The 14,606-nt window shown below is 44.9% G+C and overlaps 1 protein-coding gene across 1 annotated transcript in view; it reads left to right on the forward strand.

Moving 5' to 3' along the window:
• Positions 1–14,606, forward strand: part of LOC121291171 (beta/gamma crystallin domain-containing protein 2-like) — a 53,929-nt gene that overhangs the window by 18,402 nt on the left and 20,921 nt on the right. The window contains exons 4-9 of the mRNA XM_041212262.1: positions 3,401–3,519; positions 5,122–5,296; positions 11,172–11,311; positions 12,574–12,700; positions 13,130–13,165; positions 13,982–14,118. Of these exons, the coding sequence (XP_041068196.1) occupies positions 3,401–3,519; positions 5,122–5,296; positions 11,172–11,311; positions 12,574–12,700; positions 13,130–13,165; positions 13,982–14,118 (734 nt within the window). The remainder of the gene's footprint in view (positions 1–3,400; positions 3,520–5,121; positions 5,297–11,171; positions 11,312–12,573; positions 12,701–13,129; positions 13,166–13,981; positions 14,119–14,606) is intronic.

The following is a 14,606-nucleotide window of genomic DNA, read 5'->3' on the forward strand; positions in this document are numbered from 1 at the left end:
GGTTATAACTATTAGAAAATATTGAATAGGCTGGGGGTCATTTCTCTAGTAAAGAGAAGACTGAGAGGGTGACCTCTTAGAGGTCTTTAAAGTTATGAAGGAGTTACAGTAGTACAATTGTAGAGAAAATGTTTCCACTTGCAGGAGAATCTAAAGTTTGGGGCCATATATAAAAGTAGTTACTAATAAATCTAACAGGGGATTCAAGTGAAATCTCATTACCCACAGAGCAGTGGGAATGTGGAAACCAACAGCATAAAAACACAAGAAATAAGAGCAGTAGACGCCTCATGACCCTACTGTAACATTCATTAAGATCATGCCTGATCTTTGACCTCAACTTTACCTTCCTGCCTGAACCCCACTCTCTTGCTTCCTTTAGGTTGGAATTTTCCCCTCGTCGGGTGGGCTTGGCGGGAGTGTTCGGGGCCGGACCATGATTTCATGCTGGCAGGCCAATTAAGGCCCGTCCAGTGTGAAACGCAAGCTTCAGCGCTGAGTACTGCCTGTGGGGGGAGGGGGAGGAGGGCGAGGGTGCAAGTTCGCGCATGGACGTGAGTGTGTGCTGGAAAAGCTTCCTGAGGTACAGAGCTGCCTCAGGGAGATGTAGATCTGAAAAATTAAAAATAAAGATTTTTAAAATGTTATGAAACATGTCCCCCCATGTGACTCTGTCGCATGAGCAGGGACATGTTATTAATGAAATGTAAAAATTTTTATTTTACTTTTATTTGCTGTTGGAAACCTCATCCCGCCTGTGGATGAGGTTTCCTAAAAAATTCAAAGGCCGTTTGGCCTTTTCACGTAAAATTGAATTCAGTTATAACTTTAATGGCCTTAACAGGTCTCTTAATTGTTGGCGGGCGCGCTGCCGACTTCCACATGCGCCTACAGACTGAAATATCACGTGACTGCGCAATGACATTGGGATGCTCGCCTGATGTCATCGTGTCTCAATTTATGCTCATTCGGGTTGGGCACACACCCACTCAACGAGTGTTATATTCTGGCCTTAGAGTGCAAAAGTCTACCTTCATCGGGCTTGAATAGATTCAACAACTGAGCATCCACAGCCCGCTGAGGTAGAGAATTCCAATGATTCATCACTCTCTGAATGAAGACATTCCCCCTCATCCCACCTTGCATGCTCAAACCCTTATCCTGAAATTATGCCACCCCTCGTTCTAGACTCTCCAACAGGGGGAAACAACTTCTCATAATCTAACCTATCAAGCCCCCTCAAAATCTTACATGTTTCAGTGAAATCATTTCTCATTTTTTTTATTATTCATTCACGGAATGTGGGCTTCGCTGGCTGGGCCAGCATTTATTGACAAATTACAGGACAATCTCTCATCTAGGATGAATCTAGTGAACATTCACTGCACCATCTCCGAGGCAAATATATCCTTCCTATGGTATGGAGACCAGAACTGTATACTGTACTCCAGGAGTAGTCTCACCAAAACCCTGTCTAACTGTAGCAAGACTTTATCCTCCTTACAGCTTACTGTACCACCCAACTTTGTATCATCAAAAAACTTGGATCCATTGCTCTTGGTCCCTTAATCAAAGTCGTTGATATAGATGGTAAATAGCAGTGGCCTCACCCCACTAGTTATAGCCTGCCAACTTTAAAATGCCCTGCTTATTCCTCTTGTCTGCTTTCTGTCCATCAATCAATCTTCTGTGTATGCTAATATAATTCCCCAACTCCATGAACCTTTCTCTTGTGTAATAATCTTTATATGGCTCTGTGTCGAATGTCTTTTTGGAAATCCAAATGTACTACATCTACTGACTCCCCATTAAATACCCTGTTAGTTAAATCCTCAAAAAAACTCAAATAAATTTGTCAAATATGTCCAGTACAATTTCCCTTTCATAAAACCATGTCGACTCTGCCAACTCATATTTTGATTTTCTAAATGTCATATTAACCTACTTGGTTTCCCAACATTTTCCGCATGACTGATGTCAGGCTAACTGGCCTATAGTTCCCTGTCTTCTCTCTGCTTTCTTGAATACCACTAGGACCATTCTAGGATCTAGGGATTTTTGAAAGATCACAACCATGCATCCACCATCTCTGCAACCATCTCTTTTAGAACACTAGGATGTGGGCCACCAGGTCCATGAAATTTGTCAGCTTTTAATCCCTTAACTTCCTCTAGTACTTTTTCTCTACTGATACTTTTCTTCATTCTTTTACGAGATGTGGGCATCACTGGCTGGGCCAGCATTTGTTGCTTTTCCCTGATTGTCCTTGAACTGAGTGACTTGCTCAACCATTTCAGAGGGCAGTTAAGAGTCAACCACATTGCTGTGGGTTTGGAGTTACATGTAGGCCAGACCTGGTAAGGATGGCAAATTTCCTTCCCTAAAGGACATGAGTGAACCAGATGGGCTTTTATGACAATCAATGATAGTTTCCTTACTCAGACAAGCTTTTAATTCCAGACTTATTGAATTGTATTCAAATTCCGCCAGCTGCCATGGTAGGGTTTGGACCCATGTCTCCAGAGCACTAGTTTGGGCTTCTGGACTACTAGTCCGGTGATATTACCACTACACCACCATCTCCCCTTAAATTAAAATTGATTAATATTAATTACTTTTAAGTTCTTCAATTTCATTAGCCCCTTAGTTCCCCACTACTTTTGGTATGCTTTGTGTGTCTTCTACTGTGAAGACAAATACAAAGATTGTCTAATGCCTCTGCCATTTCCTTATTCCCCACTATAATTTCTCCTGTCTCAGCCTCTAAGGGACCAACGTTTATTTTTGCTAAAACAAAAACAGAATTACCTGGAAAAACTCAGCAGGTCTGGCAGCATCGGCGGAGAAGAAAAGAGTTGACATTTCGAGTCCTCATGACCCTTCTCTTCCTTTTTGCATACTTTTACCGAAGCTTTTACCAACTGTTTTTATATTTCTTGTTTGTTTACTCGAATTCATTTTCTTCCCTTTCATGCATTTTTTGTTTGTCCTTTGCTAGCTTCTAAAATTCTCCAAGCCTCAGGTTTACTAGGACTCTTCGCAACGTTATAACCCTCGTGTCACATGCCACATGCAGTAGTTAAGGCAAACAACATTAACGCATTTAAGGGGAAGCTAGATGAGTACATGAGGAAGAAATAGAGGGATATGCTGATGGAGTTAAAAAAGGAATGGTGGGAGTAAGCTGGTGTGGAGTATAAACACTGATGTAGACTGGTTGGGTTGAATGGCTTGTTTATGTATCATAAATTTTATGTAATTCTATGTCATTTGTGATGAGCAAAGATTCACAAGCTTAACTAGAAGTGAGTGATGACACCTGTCATTGGTTCTGTCTGTGGAGCAGATCAACTCCGCTCTACTTCTGACTCTTTTTGATCTCCTATCTCTCATCATTTAGATCATCATTTACGACAAGCCAAACTTCACCGGCTTTCAGAGAGAAATTAGTTGTGATGTGCCTGATTGCTCGTCATGGCCTTTTCCTGCTGTGATTTCAGTGAGAGTTATTCGAGGATGGTAAGTCCAATGCAAACACTTCACAACTGGTCAATGCCATACTACCTTTTGGAGGGTGTTTAACTGCTAATCCTCTGGCTCCAGTGATTTCTTTTTCTCCCCTTGCTTCTCTTTCTTGTTGTAAAAAAAATAGCGTTTAAAATTGGTTGTTAGCATTTAAGGGGGTTAAATTGGGGTGTGTATGACTCCTTTTTCAGGTACCACACTGCCTTCGAAGATTCCAGAATAAAGGGTTTGAAGTTTTGGCTTGTGTGACCTGAAAGTGTACTGCTTACCATATTGCAAAAGGATAAATTAGGTATCCTTGATTCACCCACTGCTGAAACAGTGATTAGGCCATCTGCATATGAAAGTACGTGACTCGGTGCTTGCTTCAGGTCTCTTGTTGCAATATTGGTTTGAAGACTTAACTGCAGCTGCCTCCTCCTGCAGCCCTGGCTTCACTGTGGTGGGGTCTGAAGCACAATGGACCTCCATTGGCTCCTTGGACCTGCATTATTTGTTCATGGGGGAGTAAAGCTACTTGGAAGGAGGGGGCAGACAACAGTGAATTTAACCCCCCCTGTATCTTGATGAGCTTTGTTCATGACTCAGTCACTCTAGTACTGAACCATACAGATAGATTCGAGCCTGGATGGGCAGCAAGTTAGCTGATCTCAGCCAGAGCAGCTGGACTTCCAAGGGAGATTTAGTGGTGTCTTATGCTGGAGTAAAAGTTTTTGCTCCCAAGCTCTTCTCTCGCTGGGGCTTTTTCTTTCTGGTGAATTTTCTCCATGTCTGTAGTTTCAGCTGGGAGCTTGTTTCAGGTCAGAATCCGTTGAAGGTGTCCTTTTCCTTAGTTTTTAGTTCATGTGAGGTAAGGGTTTTTGATCCGAATGCTGCTGCCATGAAGAATCCTGCTTCGGAAAACATGAAGTAGGCTTCGTAATCTTGAGAATATTATAAGCAAGTCTTTATTAACAACTCATAACTATATAACATATATAGTAGAGGGACAGGTATGGAGCTGAATCCATCCTAGGTCTTTTCACATCTCTGTCCCTCTCCAGAATGACACTGGCTCTGGGTCATGTGCCTTCTTACATCACTGTGTGGGCGGTACTTTACTCAGTTCCACGTTAACCCTGTAAGTACCACACCCTACTACTACACTCAGGGCTACAGTTGGCTTCAGTACCAGTAGACTGGTTGGTTGGGAGGGGTGGATGGCTTACATTGCTGACAATGGGAAAGAATTGGCCAGGCTTCCCACTTCAGAACGTTATCCTGGGACCATTCTGGAAAATGCACACATTAAATGCCAGGGAAGGAGAGGGCTGGGATCCCCTAGCCTCCAATCAATAGGTTAAATTCACTGTTCATGCTCTTGCATTTTATCATGTGATAAAAATATCTCCAATCAAAGTTGGCAATGCCATTTTTACATGACCTGGTCCTCTCTCTCCTTTTCCCCAAAGCAATGCAAGATAGACAGAGAGATGGAATAAGCAATTGTATTTACAGTGGATCCCGTCACTGAGAGTTCATGTGATTGTAAAAAGAAACATTTTACAAAAGAAACATCTGAAAAAAAACCTGTGGCCTTGTTCTGATCATCTTTAGCTGGGTGGCCTATGAGAAGTCAGATTTTAATGGGAAGAAGTTCATATTTGGAGAGGAGGATATCGAGTTGATGGATCCCTGGTCAGAGGAATTTGAAGATGAGACTGAAGATCCTGACTCCAAACCACCTCCTACCAAACCCATCATCATCGGCTCCATCAGGAGAGCAGTCAGGGTAAGAGAAACATGAAAAATGATTTCCTTTGTGTTTTTTGTTAATTCTCAGGAAATGGGTGTCGCTGGCAGGGCCATAGTTATTGGCCCTCCTTAGTGATGGGGAGGCAGTGTTTTGAATCACTGGCCTGGTTATTCTTTGCATCAGTTTGATACAACTGAACAGCTTGCGAGGCCACTTCAGAAGGCATTTACCATTCAACCACAAGGTTTTCACATCAATCTGGTAGTTTCGAGGTAATTTTTATGGATACCAGCTTTATGGGCTGAATTTTCACCGAGTTGGAATGACTCAGGAGCCCTTTAAAAATGGCGGACTGGTCCCAATCCCGAGACCATAGGAGATGTGTAAGAGGCTGGTCATAGCTTGACTTAGGATGTTTGAGGAGCCATAGGGGTTTGGTAGGGGGCATGGGGGGGGCATGGATAGGGCATAAGGAGTGTGTCGGGGGTGAGGAGGTGTGATGGGTGAGGGCTGGAGGCCCTTTGTGTCTTTATTTTAACTGGGACAAAGACTGGCTGCCCATCTAAACAGCTGGCTTTGGCACCTGGCATCCCTGTGGCTACCTCTGACCTCCTTCTCGAGCTGGCTGGCCTGATTCCATCCCACACACTCCCCACAGCAACGAAGATCCCTCCTTTGCGGCTCCTCTCTCCCGAGGCAGGCGGGCCGAGCCAGGAATTTTCCTGACACCTCCTACCCACCTCGGTGATGAAAATTCATGCTGATATTCCAGACATTTTAAACCAAAATCAGATTCACAAACTGCCTTGGTGGGACTTGAACTTGTATTCTCTGGATTGCAAAATAAAAACTGAGCTAATTAATCCCCAAGTTATCAGTTAGAAATGACTGAAACTTTGAAATGATTCTCTCGACCAAACTTTGCATATGGCCAGAGTTTTGAGCGTAATTACTGACTGTCCAATACATTTTAGCTTCATACTGTAAAGGACTCTCATCTAAAGTGACTTGTGCATAATAAACTCTCCACTTTCTAGCCCAAAGCAAATCTAAACAATCTATGGCAACAGCAGCAACAACATTCATTTATATACCCTCTTTAATGTGGTAAAAGAAACCCCAAAGTGCTTCATATCAAACAAAATTTGACACTGAATCATGTAAGGAGACAGCAGCATGGGTGACCAAAAGCTTGGTTAAAGAGATAGGTTTTAAGGACTGACTTAAAAGAGAAGAGCGAAGTAGAGAGATTTAGGGAGGGAATTTCAGAACTTAGGACCTAGACAGCTGACGGCACGGCAGCCAATGGTGGAGTGATTAAAATCGGGGATGCTCAAGACACCAGAATTGAATGAACACAGAGATCTCCAAGGGTTTTGTACTGGAGATAGGAAGGGGCATAATAAAAGCGAGGCACATTGGGAGTGAAGAGTGACATCACAAGACAGCGCAAGGGAATGGCGGAGAGATCAGAACTAGCGTGAGTGCGGGGAAGCATCAAAAAATGACATCAGCACAAAGGTGAGAGCTGATTGGTGAGTAATGGATAAGTGTTTTTCTCCAGTTTAAAATAGATTAAGCTAAGGAAAGATAAGAGTTCTAGTTTTTATTTAAGGTACATAAATAACTTAACTTTTTTTTACTGTATGTAAGTTAAAGTAAGGGTTTTCTTTTAAACTAGAGGCATGACAGGGCAGCTCAGTCCCGTGTTATGTACCGCCTGCAACATGTGGGAAGTCCTAGATGTTCCTTGCGCTCTGACTGACCATGTGCAGGAAGTGCCACCAGCTGCAGATACTTGAGCTCCAAGTTTCGGAGTTTGAGCAGCAGCTGGAGGCACTGAGGTGCATCCACAAGGCTGAGAGTTTCGTGGATAGCACATTTTTAGACGTGGCCACCCCACAGCTTACGGAAGTGCAAACAGAGAGGGAATGGGTGACCGTTAGTCAGAAGAAAGGTGTCAGGCAGGTAGTCAGGAAATCCCCAAGGTGCATCTCGGTCGAGAACCATTTTTCTGTGTTGGAAAATGGTGAGAATGATGGTTCCTCTGGGGAGTGCAGCCACGCTCATGGCACTGTGAGTGGTTCAGCTGCATGGGAGGGAGGAAAAAGAGGGGAAGGGCAACAGTGGTAGGAGACTCAATAATAAGGGGAACAAACAGGCATTCCTGCAGCTATAGATGTGGCTATGGATGGTATGTTGCCTCCCTGGAGCCAGAGTCAAGGATGTCACTGAACGGCTACAGGACATTCTAAAGGGGGAGGACAAACAGACAGAGATCATGGTGCATATTGGTATCAACGACATAGGTAGAAAGAGGGATGAGGTCCTGCAAGCAGAATTTAGGGAGCTAGGGAGCAGATTAAAAAAACAGGACCTCAAAGGTAGTAATCTCTGGATTACTTCTGGTGCCACGCGCTTGTGAGTATAGAAATAGGGGGTTAGTCCAGATGAATGGGGCTGGAGAGATGGTGAAGGAGGAAGGGCTTTAGATTTCTGGGACATTGGGACCGTTGCTGGGGGCAGTGGGACCTGTGCAAGGTGGACGGGTTGCACCTGAACCGGAATGGGACCAAGATCCTTGCGGGAAGGTTTGCTAGTGCTGTTGGGGAGAGTTTAAACTAACTTGGCAGGGGGATGAGATCCTGACAGGAGGTTCAGCAGGGGGAGATGCACAGCCAAAATTAGAAGACAGTGCAAGTGAGTCTGGAAGGCATAGAAATTATAAGCTAGTTAAAGCACAAGGGAGTTTGGCAAGGTTGGATGGTATTTATTTTAATGCAAGGAGTCTGACGAATAAGGCAGATGAGTTGAGGGCACAAATTAACACATGGAAGTATGATGTCATTGCTGTCACAGAGACCTGGTTGAGAGAGGGGCAGGATTGGCAGCTCAATATTCCATGATATAGGGTCTTCAGGCAAGACAGAGAAAGAGGTAAAAGAGGAGAGGGTATCACAATATTGATGGAGGAATCAATTACAGCAGTAAGGAGGGATGACATCTTAGAAGGCTCCTCAAATGAAGCCATATGCGTAGAACTGAAAAACAAAAAAGGAACAATCACATTGCTGGGAGTGTACTATAGGCCCCCAAACAGTCAGAGAGAAATAGAATAGCAGATATTTAGGCAAATTTCAGACAAGTGTAAAAATAGGGTAGTAATAGTGTGGGATTTAAACTTCCCCAACATTAACTGTGCAGATCCACCGCTCCCTTAAGGTAGTGGGACAGGTAGATAAGGAGGTTAAGAAGGCATATGGGACACTTGCCTTTATTAGCCAAGGCATAGAAAATAAGATCAGGGAGCTAATGCTGGAACTGTATAAAACGCTGGGTTAGGCCACAGCTAGAGTATCGCATGCAGTTCTGGAATTCGCATTATAGGAAGGATGTGATTGCACTAGAGAGAGTGCAGAGGAGATTTATCAGGATGTTCTCTGGACTGGAGAGTTTTAGTTTTGAGAGATTGGATAGACTGGGGTTATTTTCCTTGGAGCAGAGGAGATTGAGGAGGGACATGATTGAGGTGCATAAAATTAAGAGGGGCATAGATAGGGTAGACAGGAAGAAACTTTTCCCCTTGGTGGAGGGATCAATAACCAGGGGGCATAGATTTAAAGTAAGGGGCAGGAGATTTAGAGGGGATGTGGGGAAGAATTTTTTCACTCAGAGGGTGGTGGGAATCTGGAACTCACTGCCTGAAAGGGTGGTAGAGGCAGAAACCCTCATAACATTTAAGAAGTATTTGGATGTGCACTTGCGATGCCATGGCATACAAGGCTTTGGGCCTAGTGCTGGAAAATGAAATTAGAATAGTTAGGTACTTGTTCGACTGGCGCAGACTCAATGAGCCAAAGGGTTTTTTCTGTGCTGTAGACCTTTATGACTCTATGGGCAGAATTTTCCCCTCATTGGGGGGGTGGAGTTGAAGAGCGGGTGTGGGGGTGCGCCGCCATTTTAGGTGGGCGGGCCAATTAAGGCCTGCCCAGCATGCCATCCACCAGGAAGTGCTATGCGCTCCCTGTGCGGGCGGGGGGGTGGGGGGGGGTGCGATTCCCTGAGCCGAGAGGGTGTTTTTTTGCACATGCGCGCGTAAGAGCGCACTCATCTCCCTGAGGCTAAGGGCTGCCTCGGGGAGTTTGACACCAAAAATGTTAAAAATAGAGAAATAAAATTCCCCTGACATGTCCCCTCATGTGACACTGTCACATGAGTTGGGAATGTCCATCACTTTTAGTTAAACTTTTATTAAATTTTTAAAAGCCCTCATGAAACCTCATCCCGCCCGTGGATGAGGTTTGATGCTTTCACTGAAGCTCGCCTGGGCTCCCAGCCTGCCCGCCAACCTTAAGGTTGGACGGGCAGGTCTTCAACTACTGCAATTACCCTTTTAAATGGCCTCAATAGGCTGTTGACAAGTCGGCGGGTGCACAGCTGATTCGGCTGCGCCCCCACCAACCTGAAAACTGAAATGACGCAAGCGGCACCACCCCCTCCACCCCCGCACACCCCCCCCCCCCCCCCCCCCCACACACACCTGCTGACCGGGAAATCCTGCTCTGTGACTCTATGAAATCAGGAAGCACTTTTTCACATGCTGGCTTGTGGTAAACTAACACTCTCTCCCCAAGAGGCTGTAGATGCTGGGGGTCAATTGAAAGTTTCAACTCTGTGACTGATAGATTTCTGTTGGGTGAGGATATTGTGAGATACAAAATAAGACAAGAAATTGGAATTAGGATACAGATCATCCATGATCTAATTGAAGGGTTGAAAAGCCTCAAGGAACCGAAAGGTTGACTGCTATTCCTATGACATTTGATTTTTGATGCATCCTGACTATTCCCCACACTACAGATACTGCACATGGGGGAGCAGGACACTGTGGTGCTGAGGGAGGCCGGTATGCTAGAGAGTGGGACTGGGCTATAAGCAGTTGACTGAGCTAAAGCACCATCCAACACAATGACTGATTCAGAACTAACACAACCCTCCCTTCACTTCAATCCCCAAACTACGATTTAAGTTTCTAATCTGACACAAGAGTTCGTCAATAATTTCTCTTGGTTTCTCTCTCCCAGTATTCACAATGCTAGTTCAGGGCCCCTATTTGAAGGGCTGTTTAAAAGCGATTAGAAACTGGTTGCACCAAAGCAATGGGACTTGAATTTAGAAATTTGCAACGTAAAATCCCCAAACTACTGGTGTGAGATAACAACAATAACAGCTGGAATTTGCATTGTATATATTAACAATGTAAAGTGTCCCAGGGGGACTCACTGGAGTGGTTACCAGGCACAATTTCGCACCAAAACGCATAAAGAGATAACTTGGACTGGTGACCAATCGTTTCTCCAAATAGGCAGGTTTTTAAGGAATGTTCATTCAGGGGTGATCTCCGGAAGAACTTCCTCACACTAAGGGTGGTGAAAACCTGGAACACTCCCCACCGCCTCACCCCCACCCCCAACAAGAAAAAATTTTAAGAGGCAGGAGGCCAGTTGAAAATTTTAAAACTGAAATTGGTAGATTTTTATTAGGTAATTATTAAGGGTTACAAAACCAAGGCAGAAGGATGGAGTGAAGGTACAGATCTGAATGACAATTGGCTTTAAGGGCTGAATGGCCTCTTCCTGCCCATATGTTGGAGAATGTGGAAGACAGTCGGTACCCAGAGGAAGGTTACCTCTTTCTGTTGGTCATTAGAGTCCAGTGTGAAATGAGGTTGAATGGCCTACTCCTGTTTCTGTGCTTCTGCAAAGTGGTATAGGAGATATACACAACTGCGCACAGCATTGAAACCAGGGGAAAGTCTACAAGGAGATGATCATTGACAGTCCTTCCACACTGATCAAACTTCATTAATCAGAACCATTCCATGATTCATCATTTCTTTGCTGTTTTTCAGGACTACACCATACCACAAATATCTTTGTTCCCAGATGCCAATGGCGAGGGGAAGAAGCTGTCATTTTATGGTGAATCCGAGGATATTCGGATATTTGGGTTTCCCCCAAGAACAACTTCCATCGTTGTGAATTCTGGACTGTGAGTCTCTCAGTTCTTTTGTTGTTAAAGGGTCTCACTGGATGAGTACTGATGGCTCGGTTGGTTTAACTGTGCGCCAAGTGTGACACTGAATACTTGTTGCTACTTGTTTGTAGCTTCTGCCATCCCTGTAAGTGCCCCTTATGTCTTGCACTGTCCTGTATCAAGGTGATGAGCAGGATGCCATTCCCAAGCCACTGTAAGATGTGTGGGGGCATTGGGAGCAAAGGAAAGAACTTAAATTTGTATAGCGCCTTTCACAACCTCAGGACGTCCCAAAATGCTTTACAGCCAATGAAGCTTTTTTTTAAGCTTAGTCACTGCTGTAATGTAGGAAATGTGGCAGCCAATTTGCTCACAGCAAGCTCCCACAATTAGCAATATAACATTGACCAAGTAATCTATTTTTGTGATGTTGATTGAGGGATAAAACACTAACCAGGGCGTTCAGGATAACTTTAATTATTGGCCACTTAGGGCCACTTCCTGTCCTGGCCTCAATTTTGAGGCTGGTAGGAGGAGTTCAGTGGCGAGGAGAAGCACAGCAGGTCACCCTGCTGGTGCGTCCCTCAAGGGCCCCCTTTCCACATCGAACACCCCTCCAGGTCTTCCCTCGTGGACTCCCCATCAAAACGTCCAACCCTCTGCCCCACCTTGCCTCCCCTTCCCGCCATGAGACCTCCCGCACTTTCTGGTCTTCAGGACTTAAAATCTGGTGACTGCTTGTAGTTCCAGTCCTGACCGCTGCTGCCACTGGCACTGCTGGGTCTACAGAGCTGATGACCAATCAGATTGGCTGGCAGCTCTCTGAGGCGTGTCTCTGCCCAAGTGAGGCGTAGAAGTCCCATCTCATGCCAATTAACGCTCCTTGAAGCTTTAAATGGTTACGGGGCTGCCGTGATTGGGAGGGGTGCATTCCCCGCTGGCTCTATGGGTGTCAGGGTAGGAAAACCCACCATTTAAAAAATCCTGTCCATAGAGTTTAAGGAGCATCTTTTAGGAGGCAAGACGCTGGAGAGGGAATTTCTGAGATTATGGCCTAGGCAGCTGAAGACAAGAGCACTAGTGATGGAGCAATGGAAATCAGGAATGCAGGGGAGGTCAGAATTGGAGGAGCACAAAGATCCCAAAGGGTTGTAAGGCTGAAGGAGGTTCCATAGATGGGGAGAGTGTGAAGACTATGGAGGGAATTTTGATCCCAAGGATGAGAATTTTGAAATGGATTTAATAGGATCCACAGTGATGTCTCTCTATCTCCTCAGATGGCTTGTTTACTCGGAACCTTTCTTCGAAGGCCAGCAGAGTACGCTGGAAGTGGGTGGCTATCGAACACTGGAGGAATGGAGAGCAGAGAAAGCACAAGTGGGATCTCTGATGCCAGTACAAATGGTATACACACAATGCGACGCAACATAAAAATATCATTGCAGAGGTGTCAAGAGGGGTGTCAAAACTGACCAATTTCCCCAGCATTCTAATGCGAGGACAAGTAGGTGTTAGGAGGTCATCTCAGCTTTCACCAACTGGGAGGAATCAGCAATCCCAGAATTACAATCTGTCAGGAATATTTGAGCAGCTTGGGGTTCTTGTCTCTGGGAAAAGAGAAGACTGAGAGAAGACCCGATAGACTTATTCAGAATTATGAAGGGGTTTAAAGGGGACGATTGGAGTTGTGGGGGGGTTGCTGTGCAGTGGATGTGGAGAAATTGAATCCACTTGTGGGTAACAAGGCGCCTTAAATATAAGATGCCTTCTAACAGGTCAAATGTTTCAGGCTGAACTGCCAAAGATTGATTGTCTTGTGTGATTTATTTTCAGGGTCCGCCCAGGGTGGAGAAGCCTTACGAACCCAAGGTAGGAAAACACAAAATGGAATTGATCAGTTGTTTCACTGCAGATTTGTTAGGTTAATGTATCCTGGGGGAGGGAGCTTTTGGGGGAAAAAAATTACATTTTCTGGATTGTGCCACATAAAATTCCTGTAAAGTTTTGAGAACTGGTGCAAGAAATGTTTTCCCTTTTTTCTTTCTTTCTCCTGCCCTCTCTCGTTCCCTCCGTTCAGCCTTTTCTCTTCCTTTGCTTCTCTCTCTTGCTCTTTCCCCTTCCTCATCCTTCTCACAAGCCCACCATTTATTTCCCATCACTTACTACCCAAGGCGGTAGTAGTGAATCATTGTCTTGAATCTCTGCAATGTTGCAGTTTGGTATAACTGAGGGTCTTGCGAGGTCACTTCAGAGGGCAATGAAGAGTCAGCCATGTTGACATAGGATTGGGGTCACACTTAGGCCAAGGCTGAGCAAGGACAGAAGAGACATTCGCGAAATCATTTGGGTTTTTAATTACAATCTGACAGCCTCGCAGTCATTTTTACCAATCCCAGGTTTTCATTTCTAGATTCTTATTCAGTCTCTCAAACTTTGTTTTGAACTTGCATTCTCCTGATTATGAGCCCAGACCTCTTGATTATTACTGCAATGCCATAAGCACTACATGACCTTGCCCAGATTATGCGCCGCACTGGCCTACTGCAATGACTCTTCAGGAGCACTTGCATACAGCTGTGACATGCACTCTCAGCCACATGTTCCAGCCTTGCTGCTATCCAGTACAATGGATCCTGGCCCTTCACCTGGGTCCCCTGATTTTAAAAAATTGTATTTTCCTTCCAGATCAGCATTTTTGAGAAACCGCACTTTACAGGGAGAAGCAGAGAAGTGTACAGTGACTCCTCAGACTTCCTGTCCAGATATCCCAACACTGGTGCTGCTCTCTCAAACGCTGGCTCCATAAAGGTGTATGGAGGAATGTGAGTACCTCAGCACAAGAACATAGCATAGCACAGAAAGGGTTGGTGTGGCCTGGTGATACAGCTTTCTAATCACTGGCCCTACAGTCGGGATACTCCTTTTTGGGGAGGAGCAGCGAGGGGTGGGGGGTAAGGTTTCCAACCATACTTTCCCTTCCCCTCCCCTCCCACTGACCTGATCCATTACCTTGGGTCAGGGTCTATTTGCAATACAGGGCTGGCAGTATACAAGTAATTTGCTATCACAAGGAGTGGCTGAAGTAAATAGTATAGATGCATTTGAGTGGAAACTAGATAAGCATATGAAGAAGAAGGGAATTGATGGTTACAATGATAGATTTAGTTGAAGAAAGATGGGAGGAAGCTCAAGTGAAGCATAAACACTGGAATGAAAACAGAAAATGCCAGAAAAACTCAGCAGGTCTGACAACATCTGTGAAGAGAGAAACCAAGCCAACACCTCGAGTCCTTATGGCTCTTCTTCAGAG

Source organism: Carcharodon carcharias, chromosome 19 (assembly GCF_017639515.1).
Source record: "Carcharodon carcharias isolate sCarCar2 chromosome 19, sCarCar2.pri, whole genome shotgun sequence".
Taxonomy (NCBI): Eukaryota; Metazoa; Chordata; class Chondrichthyes; order Lamniformes; family Lamnidae; genus Carcharodon; species Carcharodon carcharias.